Source organism: Toxoplasma gondii, chromosome XI (assembly GCF_000006565.2).
Source record: "Toxoplasma gondii ME49 chromosome XI, whole genome shotgun sequence".
In the NCBI taxonomy this organism is placed as follows: domain Eukaryota; phylum Apicomplexa; class Conoidasida; order Eucoccidiorida; family Sarcocystidae; genus Toxoplasma; species Toxoplasma gondii.
In genome coordinates, this window is record NC_031479.1 from 4,827,574 (window position 1) to 4,840,786 (window position 13,213).

General features: G+C 51.3%; 1 protein-coding gene across 1 annotated transcript; it reads right to left on the reverse strand.

The window, feature by feature from the left end:
- Positions 1-1,854: 1,854 nt before the first annotated feature.
- Positions 1,855-11,139, reverse strand: TGME49_315590 (macro domain-containing protein). Its single transcript, XM_018782874.1, has 8 exons — positions 9,454-11,139; positions 8,393-8,742; positions 7,805-7,914; positions 6,478-6,978; positions 5,283-5,600; positions 4,343-4,610; positions 3,693-3,886; positions 1,855-3,394 (listed from the first exon to the last, which is right to left on the reverse strand). Exons 1-8 carry the CDS (start codon positions 9,687-9,689, stop codon positions 3,293-3,295), a joined length of 2,079 nt encoding a protein of 692 aa, XP_018635320.1. The 5' UTR covers positions 9,690-11,139; the 3' UTR covers positions 1,855-3,292.
- Between the last annotated feature and the right edge of the window lie 2,074 nt (positions 11,140-13,213).

Genomic DNA, 13,213 nt, shown 5'->3' on the forward strand with positions numbered 1-13,213 from the left:
TAACTCCGGCGTTTCCAAAAAATAGAAAAACTCGCGAAAAAACGCCCGGCCAACGCATACAAACACACGCTGCCTGAAAAACTCCACTGGACGCACAGACGCAGCGAGCGCCGCAGACACCCCTCTCCGCGGGAAAAAGCGGTGGACGATCCGCGTTTCTGGAGGGTGGAGTGCGTTTCCACCACAAACACACGGAAGACAGCACGAGAAACTTCTGGAACGTCCCCGAGTTAAAAGTTGCTTCTCAGTCCACCAGGTTTCCGCCGCGTGTATGCAAGACCGCGCGGAGAGAAAGGGCGTCTTTCCCGGGAACGGAAACGCGTGCCGCGCTTTCGCCACTGCACCAGCTAGGCATAAACTGATCCACTGTGTACGGCGTTCGACCAAAGAGGCAGCGTTTCGTTGCCCAGAGGGAGGGGATCTTTGCTTTTTTTTCGCGAACGGCGAGTTTCCGAGGATCCACGCTTCTGACCGACTCGGCGGCGCTTCGTCGAACTGTACAGCGACAATAGAGGAGAAGTCTCGCCTTCCACCGTCGGGGGTAGTAGAGGGGGGGCGCGGGGGGAAGTCGGATTGCCAAAAAAAGAAACCTGACGACTCACGCTGTCGCTCGCAGCCTGAACGTAACTTGTCCACTGGTTCGCTGGCTGAACTTCTGAAGATCCACATTCGGGAGAGTCTCAGATTCTTTGTGTACACACTAAACGGAGAGAGCGGCTCACACGAGGCACGACGCAGGTCGCAAAGGTCTGCGACAAAGAAGGCGTTTCTGCACCAAGAAGGGATGAATCCTGGCTCGCAGATGACACCACGAAAAACGTCGAGGCACCGACCTTCCCAGCGTGTCTGAGGACGAGATTTCTCTCCCGCTGCAGCAGGTCGCGTCTCGGACCAGCATGCAGAGTCTTCTTCGGTTTGCTCACGTGGAACATTACCTTCGAGAAACACAGAGAAAAACACACTGAGAGCGAGAGAGAGGTTCACATCTTTACGAAGGGAGGTAAACTTTTATAGATAGGCACGACTCGAGGCGACTCTAAAACGCGCAGCTCTTTCCTAGACCCCGTCACTCCACCCGAGAGCTCACGTCCGAAGCTTGCCTCCGTCGCGAGGATTCGCGCGTTTTACCGGCCTTGATTTCTCGCAAGTCCGCCTGATGCGGTCCTTCCTTCGCTCTGTCACGAGAAGTAACAAAGTCCCAACACCGTCGCCTACAGAAAAAGCTGCTTCCTGCATGCCCAGCCGCGAAGGTCTGGCACACACCCCCAGGTCGAGACACACCTGTCTCACAATTCGGCCTTTCTCCTCGCTTGATAACCTGCACACAGTCAACGGAAGAAAGTTCAAAGTTGCCTCGACTAACGAGCCACCACGCGGCTACTTCTTCATTTGCCTCTGTTTTGTGCGTTAAAGTACAAACTTCTGCAGGTCGATGCAGGTACTTTTCAACGACTCCAAATGCCTCTCTTTCCTCATCTTAAACACCCGTCCCTCTCTGTACGCCGAGAGCGGAGGGCGGGGGAGGGGCAAGTAAAAACATTAACGTTTTCTCAGACAGTATACGTATATATATATATATATATATATATATATATATGCTGACATCCCATATTTACGTGTAATTACATGTACATACCTATATATATATATATATACTTCTATATATGTAGATATAGGTATCCCGTATTCTCATATAAATACATGTATGTGTGTATATATCTGCGGTGACCCCAGGGTGCATATACATTCGTATGATTCACATATCTGTATATGCATATATATATATATATATGCATATGAATTGGAGCAAGGGCAGACTGAGTGTCGTGTGGGAGACAGCGGAAAGGCTTTGTATGGGTATTACCCTGACACAAAAAGAGTCTCAAAACGGTGCGTTTCGGCTACATTTCGCCGATGAAACGGAAGAAACAAAGACTGTCGTTGCATCAAGAGGAAGGAAACATGGACGCAAAGACGGTCGTATTGCTTTTTCAAAAGAAGCTTTAAAAAAACGCAACAATCACCAGTTACTGCCAAAAACTTGGTCAAAAATCGCCGAAACAGACGATGCACTACGTGAATTCCTATCTGAAAGAAGAACGACTTGTCCATATGCCGCTCTCTTTCATCAGGTCTCCCTCTTCCAGTGTTTCTCCCTCCATAAATACATACACATGCATGCACGCATCTCTCTCTATATCCATGCATATATATATATATATATACATACATACCTATATATATATATATACATATATCTATATACATATATAGATATATATGCATGGATATACGCACATGTGTATATGCGTATGCCATTTCTCCCCGTTCACTTGTTTATCCGTGGACATCCAGCTCTCTCTCTCTCTCTCCGAACCTTCCTCTCTATGTCTCTACATATCTCGACATATATAAATAGATATAGCCGCAATCTCTCTGTGTGCGAAAATATATTGTAGGGAAGAGACCTAGCATCCTGGCGCCTCACACAAATACGGTAGTTCAGCATCTTCGTATGTCTTTTTCTCCGTTTCCTTTCTCTGCCTTGTTCACCGCACATTCCCCTCTCGCAGAAACAAAGGGGGAAGGAAAGTCTCTTCTCTCTCTTGTTTTTCTCCGAGCGATCACGGGACTACGGAGCAAAAACTCGAGAACTCAGTCACGCGACTGTACATACAGCTGAGGCTGTTTCGTTCGACTGTGCGAGTCTCGGGATCGTTTGATAAATTCCTTTTCCTTGGCGAAATCTCCGTCTTTCTGCATTTGCTGGCCCAGACGAGGAGACCCTTTCGTCGCGAGAAACTCTCGCCTTTCGGCCGGTCCTTTTTCCTGACCGAAAATCTTCGGACGTTCCTTTTCTCGACCTCAAGTCCCCATAAACATCCTAAACAGTTTCCACACCCTCCAAGCGAGGGCCGTCTCTTTCTTAGTCTCCCTGGACGCCTTCACTACATTATCTGCAAAGCAATATGCATGTTGAGACAAGGACGTCGCAGAACTCGGAGGGAGAATCTGAGGGATGTGGACGCCTTTCGGAGAAGAATCCGGCGAAACGAACACACCTCCTCTCTGCCGAAGGAGAATCGTTTCTCTCCCTTTAAAAAAATGATGCACTTTTTTCTCTCTCTCCTCGCGATTGCAGCAGCCTCTCTGCCGCTGCAAGCAGACTGCGCCAGCCTCGCCGAGTACACATCTTTTTTAAGCATGGCGCTCCTACTTTTTCCTGCTTCCCTCCCTTTGCTCTCGTCTTTTGGCCCTGTTTAACCGTTGATTCCTCGTTCTTCTGTTTCTCTCAGAGACTCAGACCTAGAAGTTTCTTTCTGGGTCTCTTGTCGAACTCCACCACGAAATTCGGAAGCAGCAGATGCGCGTCGTCCACGTGCATCGAGAGATCCTGCGAACCGACGAAAGAAGAAGAAAAACGCAGGAAAGTGAGAGAGAAAAACACAGGAAGAAACGCGAGAGAAGACCGAATCGAAGACGAAACAGACGCGAGAAAAACAGGAGAAAAACGAGGAGAAAAGAGAGGAAAGAGAGAAAAGAAAGGGAAGAGAGAAAAGAGAGGAGAAAAACGAGGAGAAAAACGAGGAGAAAAGAGAGAAGAAAAAAGAGAAGAAAAAAGAGGAGAAAAGAGACAAAGGACGAGAAGGCCCCAAGAGAAAAGACCACAAATGAAGGAAGGGAAGAGTTACCTTGATGCTGTCGAGATAAAAAGTCCCGTGCCACAGATGAGCGGGCAGGTAAGGACGCATGCATGCGAAGGCCGCTTTGAAGAGAAGACCGGGATGCAGAACGAGGAGCTGATCGAGTGTGTTTTCGTATTGCGAAAAAAGATGGAAAAACTCTTTCCAAAGAGCCATTGACGGCATATGGCTGTGGTGAACCTCTGCAGAAAAAAGTTACACCTCAGAAAAGAGTCTCTCCTGCACTCGAGCAAAAATATACACATGAAAAGGCGCTTCCACATATATACTTTTCGACACACATACACACATATATATATATATACATATACATATATATGTATATATATGGATACACATTATATACTATATCGATATCTATATATGGGCATCCTTATGCGTCTCTCGGAATCTCTCGATCTCACGACCGTCTCTTTGCGTCGACTGCTGTCTGTTGATATCTGTCGATCTCTCGATCTGCCTCTGTCTCGCTACCTGTCTCTCTTGGCTCTTCATTGATCGATCGAAGTCTTTCTTCTTCATCGCTTCTCTGCATCGCTTTTTTTCCCTCTCTCTAAATGAATGCAGAAAAACGTAGCATGTGGATCGACGCCGAGACAAGACTTGCTTCGTTTTTTCCGGCACCTTCTTTGACTCACCGGTGTTGACGTAGAGCAGAGTGTATTTGTCACGAATGTACGGATCGAGGCTTTTGATAATGTAGAGAAGGACGAGGTGTGCGTCGACGGGAGTTGAGGGGAAGAGAGCCGCGAAGAAAAGAATAAGAGGCCTGCCTGCGCGGTCAGTGCCGCGAGGAGAGAGAAAACCGACTGCGTCAAGCTGCTTGAACGCCGTGCAGTCTGCAATTGCAGAGGCCTGCCGCAGATATCGGTGGTACAGCGCCTCGCTGTCTACGCCGGCTGCGAGCTAAAAAATCAGGAAAAAGCCGCAATAGGAATCGTCGTCGGGCCAAGTGAGACAAAGGGAAGAAAATTACGAGAAAAACGGCGAAAATTGAAGTTAAAAAACTGAAAGAACAGAGAAAAAAATCAAAACGAAATAAGCGAATGGCGGAGGGGAACAAAGAGGTCAGACCGAGTGTGGCGCGAAGAGAAAAAACAACGGAAAAAAGGCAGACAGAAAGAACTCACGCAGACCGCCGCGAGAAGAAAAAAAGCAGACACACGCGCTTTGTCTGCAACTTCTGCAGCTATCCGGCATGACATTGGAGAAGAGACAACTGCGAGCCTGTCGCGTACAAAAAAAGATCCACAGCATGCAGAGCCTGGTCTCGTCTTTTGCCGCCGGAAAAGATAATCCGCGACCGCTGACACGATCAGGTTTTTCGTAGGCGGGAGATGCCTGCGCTAAGCCCCCACCACTAGGCTGCGAGGCGAGTGAAAAGCTGCTGGAAACATGCAAGTGGAACGTTCGTCGCACCTGGAAAAGAATCGCGAGCGACGGAGACTTTCACTTTGTCAGAACGGTTTCCATGAGTGTGCGTCAGAACCTTCCCTTGCCGTTTTTCGCTTCACTTCCGAAGCAGAGCCTCCTAACGACTCCCGACACCGATTTCCACTGAAGGTTGCATGCACTCACATCCCGGGGGGCGCTGAGCGCTTGCAGGCGCTTCTCCGTCTCCGTGCAGGCCTTTGCGTCTGTGAAGCTGACGTCTGCCGAGTTGAGAATTCGAGAGGCTTCTTCGAACGGAGCGCGCGGATCTTCGTCCGCGTCGCTGTCGCACGCAGGCATGAAAAGGCTGCCGAATTGAGAAGTGATTTCCCCGCGAGAAAGAGACGGACTTGCGCGCAAACTGCTTCTGCTTCCTTCGCGCTCAACGCGCATGCGCCGCTCCGCGACTTCGATTTGACCGCAAGCGTCGCCGACCTCCTCAGGCAGGCCTCGCAGCGCCGCCGCCTACGCAGATGAACAGTGTGAAGAGGCAACAGGAGAGAAAGAAGACAAAGAGAGAGCTAAATCGGAAGAAAGGGAAAGAGATACAAGAGGAGCGAGAGAAGACGAAGACACACAGGAACAAGAAGAGAGAAAGGGGAGAAAGAGAGAAAGAGAGGAAGAGAGGAAGGAGGTAGAGCGTGAGAAGGTTGAAGGAGATGCACACATAACGACGAGAGATGAAAACGCTCGAACAAGCCCCTGTGAGGACAACATAAGCAGATACGCAGTAATCTACATGTTTTTTGGGTCGGTATGAACTCGCATACAGAAGATTAGAAGTATCCCCAATTTCGATATTTACGTACAGTCAATATATATATGAAAAGGTGAATGTACACCTCCACGCGCGTCTCTGCACAGCATCGCGATGACACAACGTTGAGTGCTAAAGAGGAAAGGCGTTTCCATTGTGGCTGGGGTCGGAAAGATGTATTTAGAAACCTTGCATCTGCTCTCTTGTTTCGACTCCCGAGAAGCAAAGTTCATGAAGACGGCCTCTACAGAGAGAGCGAAAATTCTTTGCACGCACCATGCCGCCCCATCGGAGCTCTTGGTCTCTTTCCTCTGCGTAACAGGTCCAGTTTATTTTCCAGTTCATTTTCCAGTTTATTTCTCCCCGTCTTCTCTCTTCTTTCTCCTCTTTTCCACTGCCTTCTTCACCTTCTTTGCTTCTCGTCTTCTGTAGATCTTTCTTTTCCTTCTCCTCTTGACGTCGTTTTCTCGACAGCCGCGCCAAAATCCTCACATCCCTTCAGGAAACCGATTCTTGGCTTCGCGTCGGCGAAACTCGCACCCAGACGGCTTCAGCCGCATGCAGGTGACTCTGGAGGAAGCTCACCTCTTCTGCTTCGTTTCGAGGGAAGTAGAGTCCGACGAAGGCCTCGCACGCGCGCATGTCTTGGCAGTCGTCGACGATGAGAACGACTGCGTCGAGTTTTTCTCGCAGCTTCTCCATCCAGCGCCTCAGACTGCGCAGAGAGGTGTGGAGAAACGCGTCTGCCTCGTCTCCGTCTTCCCCCGCAAGCCGACAGACCTCTGGACTGGGAGTCTCTCGGGTGTCTCGACACGGCGCATCATCTCTCGCGGAAAAACTGTCTCTTCCTGGGAGAGACTCGGAGTCCTCGCGAGGCTGCATGCGTCGGAGGTTGTGCGGTCGGAGCGCGGCTGCTGAGGAAGACGCGCGACGAAGCGAGCGACGCGCGGCAGTGCCGGGGGAGTAGAGAGGAACAGCGACGGACGAAAGACTCTTCTCCCCCAAAAGAAGCAGAGACTCCCGCAAACAACTGTTCAACGCGTTGTGCGTAGCCGTCACGTACTTGCTGTTGCAACGCGGTCCGACCTGCAGCCAGACAGAGAAAAGAAAAAAGTGGACCGAGAGGGAGGAAAAAAGATGCACAAGAGGGAGAAGAAGAAGACAGAGAAGCAGAGGAAGAAGAAAGCGAAGAGGAAAGAGAGAAGAAGACGGAGAAGGAGAGAGCGATGATGGAAGAGGCAGAAGAAGAGAGAAGAGAGAAGAGAACAGAAGACTCCATGTGTACAGGATGAAACATATCACGATCACATGCAAATCTCTGCATGCGAAAGTAACAGAAGGGGACTTTAAAGCAGGAAACTGATGCGCTCGAAGATCTCGGTTTTTTTCGACGCATGCCATGTGACGTTGGCGCGGCATGCGAGTGGACGCAACGACGCAAATGCATTCGCGAAAGGAGAGGCACAAAAAACGTTTTTGCATGCAGCCAAATCCAGAGGGTGCGACTACGCGGGAGAGCGGAGATCTCCGAGAGACGCAGCTGTTTTCTTCGAATCCTTTCTCCTGGGTCGACATCTCGCGCGATGCCACAGTGCACTCTTCAAAGTTCAATCTTCAAACGTGAGTTCACACAGATTTCTCTGTCGAGAGAGACTCATTTATCTCTTTAAAAAACTGTGTGCGTCTGCAAATGCATGCCTGTGCATATCTGCAGACGAAGGCACAACAGGACGTTGGGAGCTCTCTCCTCATTTGAAAGGACATCCTACTACAAGAAAGGGAGTCCGCTTCCAGCTCCTCGGTGGACTGGTTGAAGCGGCTGGGGCAGTGCGAGACAGCTGAATCCATTTGTTTCCACCACACCTTCCATGTCGTTTTTTCGTTTCACAGGCGCTTCGAAGGAGAAACTCACTGTGTAGATGATGTGAGAAGAAGGTAGATTGAAGGAGCGACAGATGCGCGCCTCGCCGGCTTTGCAGCGTTCGAGATGGCGCTGCTCGTCGACGAGTTCGTCGCCTCCAACTGAAAAGAACAGCGGACGCGAACGGAGTCCCTCGCTTTTCTCGCCGAGGGAGACAGAAAGGGGAGAATTGCAAAGCATGCCGAAGACGAAGAAACGAAGGACACAGACGTGAGAGAAAGTTTTTAACCGGGAAAGAGAACGGTGCACAGAAGAGAGGATATATTATAGAGCGATGCGAAGAGGAAAGATACTGATCGGTGCAGAAAGAGAGAAAGGCACATGGACAGCGAGAGGGCAAAGTGAGGAAGGAGTTCGCAGGAGACAGAACGGCGTTCAAGGACAGAAAAAAGAGTCGTGGAGTTGCAGAAGGTCTTCCGAGGATAGATGAGCACCTCGAGAGACAAAGAAGTACTATGAAAGCTGCAGAAGGACGAGGAGAAGCGACGACACAAGGACTTTAAGTGAAGAGAACGCGTTCGAGAAACGGAGACTGTTCGCGACACAGAGCCGGATGATTCATATGCTGAGGCTTCGTACTGAGGGCGAGTCGAGCGCCGAGATGGTCGATCGGCTTGAAAGCTTCGTTTATGAAACAGACGACGGCGTCGACTTTGAGAGAGCAAGGATCTCCGTAGTAGAGGAAAAGGCGACGGTTTAGGTCGGGATCTACAGGGAATGGACTGTTTCGCCTAGCTGTGCAGGACGCCGAGGCTTCACCTGCAAGCGGCCGCTGCGCGGCGCAGAGAGGCGAGGCGCCACTGGAGGTCTGCGAAAGTCGACTTTTCAAGTCGGAAGTCCCTCCCCCTGGACTTTCTCCGCAAGTCGAGGGAGTGGAAGAAACGTCCAGCGGCGCAGAGTCGCAGGAGGCTTCGTCCAGGGTATCTTGCCTGAAAAGAGGACAGGAAACAGAAGCGGACCGGTGGAGCGAAGAGAGAGAGGTAAAGTCGGCGAGGAGGACACCGAAGAAAAAGATGAGAGGGCGGAAACGCTGGTGAAGGAGAGACCAGCAGACACTACAACGGAGGAGGAGAGAGGCAACGGGAAGCTACGCGAAACAAGACAAATACGGGAGAGGAGAACTCTACGCAAGAAGCAACAGAGACCGAAGGCAACTCCTTTCGTAGGCAAAGAGAGAACAACTGACGCTTCCCTCTGCAGGCGACGCGCCGTCGAGAGACTTCGTGGAAGACCAGCGACCTTCACACATAGACCTCACAGCGGCAGAGAGAGCGTTTCAATGGGGGGGGGGGAAACGAGAGCGAGGAGACTTCGAGAGCAAGGAAACAAAGCAGCAGACGCAGAAGACACGGGGGTCGGGGGGTGACAAGAAGACGCAGAAGAGAGAGGAAACGCAGAGGAAAACAGACAAGACAGAAAGACAGAAAAGAGACGGAAGAGAGAAGAAGAGGGACGAGAGGAAGAGAGGGAAGAGAGAATGAAAGAAGAAGACAGAGAAGCGGGAGGCGAGAGAGAAGGAGAAAGAAGAAAGAGGGAGAGGGAAGAGAAAAGGAGAAGAGGGAAGAGAGAGTGAAAGAAGAAGAGAGAGAAGGCGATAAAGAAAGGAGATAAAGACATGTGGAGTTCCTTCGTGGTTGTACCAGGAGAGGAGACAATCGAGAGAGACGGCGGCAGCGGGGGCAGTGCGGCGGACGGGAGAAGGAAGAAAACAGTCTGCTTCACTGTAGCATGGACTCGGTCGTCGCGACGAGAAAGGAGAAGAAGGAAGGCCGAGCGCAGGCGAATCTGCGAGCATCTCGTCGTCGAGCGTCCTGCGAAGCTCAGACGACAGCCACTGGATGGCGTCTGAAACTGCTGCCCCGATGCTGAGCGCCATCGTGGAAAGCTGCGCGGACCGAGACAAGAAGAGGAGCACCGAGAAGAAAGGAGAGGCGAGACAGGGAGGCGAAGAGGGAGGAAGACAAGGGATTGCGAAGAAGAGAGGGCGGAAGAGAGAGGAAAAGCGAGACAAGAAGAGGACAAGAGAGAGAGCACGAGAGATAAGTAAGAGCGCGAGTGGGTTCCGACGAAAGAAATGCAGAGGAGAGAAGAAAGGAGTTCTCAGAAAGGAGAGAGAGAAGCGCCGAGAGCAAGGTCTTGAAATCGCCGGACGAAGGGTGAGGGGCTTTGCAGAACGCTTCGCGAATTGACGCCGCTCGTCCAGGCCTTCTTTCTCGGTACCCACCGTCTTCTTGGCATTGCTTGCATGCAGTCTTCTGCAACGTCTGTTCAAGAGGCGAAGGAGAGAACTCTCAACCTCCGTCGGAAGGCAGGCACAGCATTAGGTCGCGAGGAAAAAGCGTCTTCTCCGCTCAGAAGGAGGCGCCCAGGAAGAAAGAGGCAACGGAAGAGACAGGGAAGATCCAGGAGAGAGTGATCACGAGGAAACGAAGGGGAACGTAGAGCGGAGGAAGCGAGCTTCTGTTTACCACCGCGCCCCTGCGGCAGCGCAAGGATGTCCAAACGCTCGAATCTCCTCGAGACTCAACAGATTGGACTACGGATTTACTTTTATGGTGGTAGCCGAAAAGCCAACTGTGAATCCGCAGATGTGATTCTTTTGTCCAAAGGAAGGCTTCGTTGTCAGCATGAAACGCTACACTTCGGAGCGAGGGGAAACTCCTGTCGCCGCCATTGAAACACAGAAGACAGAGAAATGGAGGGACGCTGATATGAAGAGCGACACACAGAGAGGCAAGAGAGAGTGAAAGAAAGACGAGAATGCGAAGACGCTCCAGAGAACGAGACAAGAACGCGGAGAGAGAGACGGTTCTCCGACGCAGGTAGCGCAAGCCCCATTCGCCAGTGGTTCCGCCCCCGTGCCTTTCTAGAAAGGACAAGGCTCCTTCCAACCTTGTTCAGCGACGAAATGCTACAGAGAGTGCCATCCTCACGGCCGTCTGGAGAGAAGAAGTTGGCCTCTGCTTTTCCTCTCCGCTGACGGAAATCCCTGACAGCGGCAGGCTGCGCGCGGAGGCAGGAGAGGCCGTCGGAAAGCCAGGGCGACAGGAACGGCGAGGAGTACTTCTGAGACCAGGAGGAAAAGTTTGGGTGGTTGAGAAAAGCAGGCACTCTTTCTCCGCTCTCGGCAGATGGAGAGAAACTCAAACACAGGTGGAAGCGACGGTGTGCACTGGCTGCGAGGCGGCCGCGATTTGCGCGATTTGCGCCTGGCAGGGACGCGGCCAGCGTGGAAAACTGCTTGTCAGGGCAGAACTGGAAGAAACTGAACACGGTCGTTTCGGCCTGCGCCTCCAGTTCGCTTTCCGAACAAGAGAAAAGCTTGCTTCTTCGCTTCCTCGCGGAAGAATGCACGAAGTCCAGCTGGCTAGGAAGCCGCCAACCGTTTGCATGCACGCGCGCCAGATGCGCCAGGTGGACATACACCCGACGCGCGCGTAGCAAGCTGCGAGTCCCGGCGTCCTTTTTTTCTCCGCGCGTCGCCGAGAGGCGGAAGCGCGTCGATGGGAAAAACGCGAGAAAAAAGCGCAGAGAACGCACAAAGCGAACGGAGACTGAAGACGGAGAAGAAGCGGTCGACGAACAGAAAAAGCGAAGAGGCTTCCGCTCTTGGCAGGACCGCAAACATCACGCCGCGCGACACCGGGAAAAAGCGGAGCCTCGCGGTGTCACCGTGTGCAGCGGAAGACTTGACAAAATAAAAAAGACATGCCCGACGTGAAAAGACCCCAAAAAACAAAAAAAACAAAACGTACACATGTCAACAGGTCCAGAGATAAACCTTATATCCGATAGCCATGCATGCACACAAAAATATATACACAGTCGGAATACCACGCATATACATATATATAAATTAATGAGGAAGGCACTGCCTGCCCTGGGTAGAGGTTCCTGGATTGGACTGTCTTTTTCAAACACACAAAAGCAAGACGTATACGTGTATACATACCTATGTATACATATACATACATATATATATAGTGTATATATTGTATATATATTGGAGGCTCGAGTGATTCAGAGGCGCATTTCGCTGCAGGGAATGTGCCAAGCCTCCTTTCATTCGTAAGACGCTTTCCGACACTCGTGACTCCAGTTTCGCTGGAGACAGGCAAATGAGAAAAAGATTGAATTCCGACATTGCCCACTGTCATTGCGAGAGAGTCCAGTGCGGTGGCCTGTCAGTGTAGAGAACTTGGTTTTCTTTATTTTATGGCCGGAGTCACCTGGTTCGTCTCCGGCAGCAAAGAAGTCACCTGTGCTGATTTTTTTCAGGCGCTTCACAGATCTTAACTCCATATATACACCAAGCAGAAAGAATTCGGTTGAATCTCGCAACTGCTTTGCCGTAGATTCTGAATCATCGGTGACTTCTCTCATCGGTCGTCAGAAAGTCAAGTTGCGAAAGGGCAGTGAACTCTCGATTTTCTGAGGCGCCGCCATGTGCGTTGCTTCCCAGCGAAGCACAACGCATCTCTTTTCTTCTTCGCTCTGTCCTCTCTTGTCTGTTCTCGTCCCTGTCTCTTCTGCACCATTTTCTCTTTTTTTTTGTCTTGTTCTGTGCGAGGCAGCGTTTGAATCCTGCGAGAGACCTGAGTGCTCTGGCGCGTTCCACGCCATTTTTTCGACGCATTTCCGCCGTGTGTTCCCATTTTTGCGATCGTTACTGTGTCTCTGCCGTATCCTCTCCACTCGTCCGCAAGCGGCCTTCGGTTTCTGTCCGCAAGCGGCCTTCGGTTTCTGCGCGCTTCTCTGGAAAGTACGTCCTCTGCACGGAAGGCGCCGATCCTTCTGTTCGCGTTCATGCGCCAGTTCTTCCTCAAGAAAGCGAGTGAATCCACTAAAAACAGTTGAAAGTCTCCCTCCGGCACTTCGCAGAGTGCGTTTTCAACGTCATCAGTGACGGCGCAAAACGTTGTGTGAACTTCCTCCCGCCTCCCCGGCCAGTCTTTCCGGGCTGTCTGTACACCTGAAGGGTCGCGAGACCATTATATATTGGGATGGAGATGAGGAGAAGATGTGTGAAGCAGGACATGTTTTTTATGTTTTAGAAAGGGACCTCAGGAAAACCTTGCCTTGCCTGCTTGCCAAGAGAGTAGTTCGTCTCTGCGTTGGACGCATGTTGTGTTTTCAGGTGCAGATGCCCCAGATGTTTTTTGGGAGGCAAAGGAGGGGAAAGGCGGAGAATCAAGAGAGAAGTTTGATGCCTTTCTACGCAAATCTCGAAACGTGGACCGCTTGGAGGAAAAGGCCTCAACTGTCTTGCCAAGTCCAAAGGGTGTGCACACTGTTGGTTGCGGTGTGCACAGCCGCTGGAGCCTGCATGCATGTGCATGCGCTTCGGGTGTATCGACAGCTAGCTCCTGCCTCGAAAGCGGCGGACCCGCGCGAGCGCCG

Excerpts from the sequence above, each read along its gene's own strand:
- TGME49_315590 (XM_018782874.1), bottom strand. The coding sequence starts at position 9,689 with ATGGCGCTCAGCATCGGGGCAGCAGTTTCAGACGCCATCCAGTGGCTG. Across the intron at positions 4,611-5,282 it reads CGCTCAGCGCCCCCCGGGAT|CTCGCAGCCGGCGTAGACAG; the intron begins GTGAGTGCATGC and ends CTGATTTTTTAG. Across the intron at positions 3,887-4,342 it reads TCTGCTCTACGTCAACACCG|AGGTTCACCACAGCCATATG; the intron begins GTGAGTCAAAGA and ends TTTTTTCTGCAG.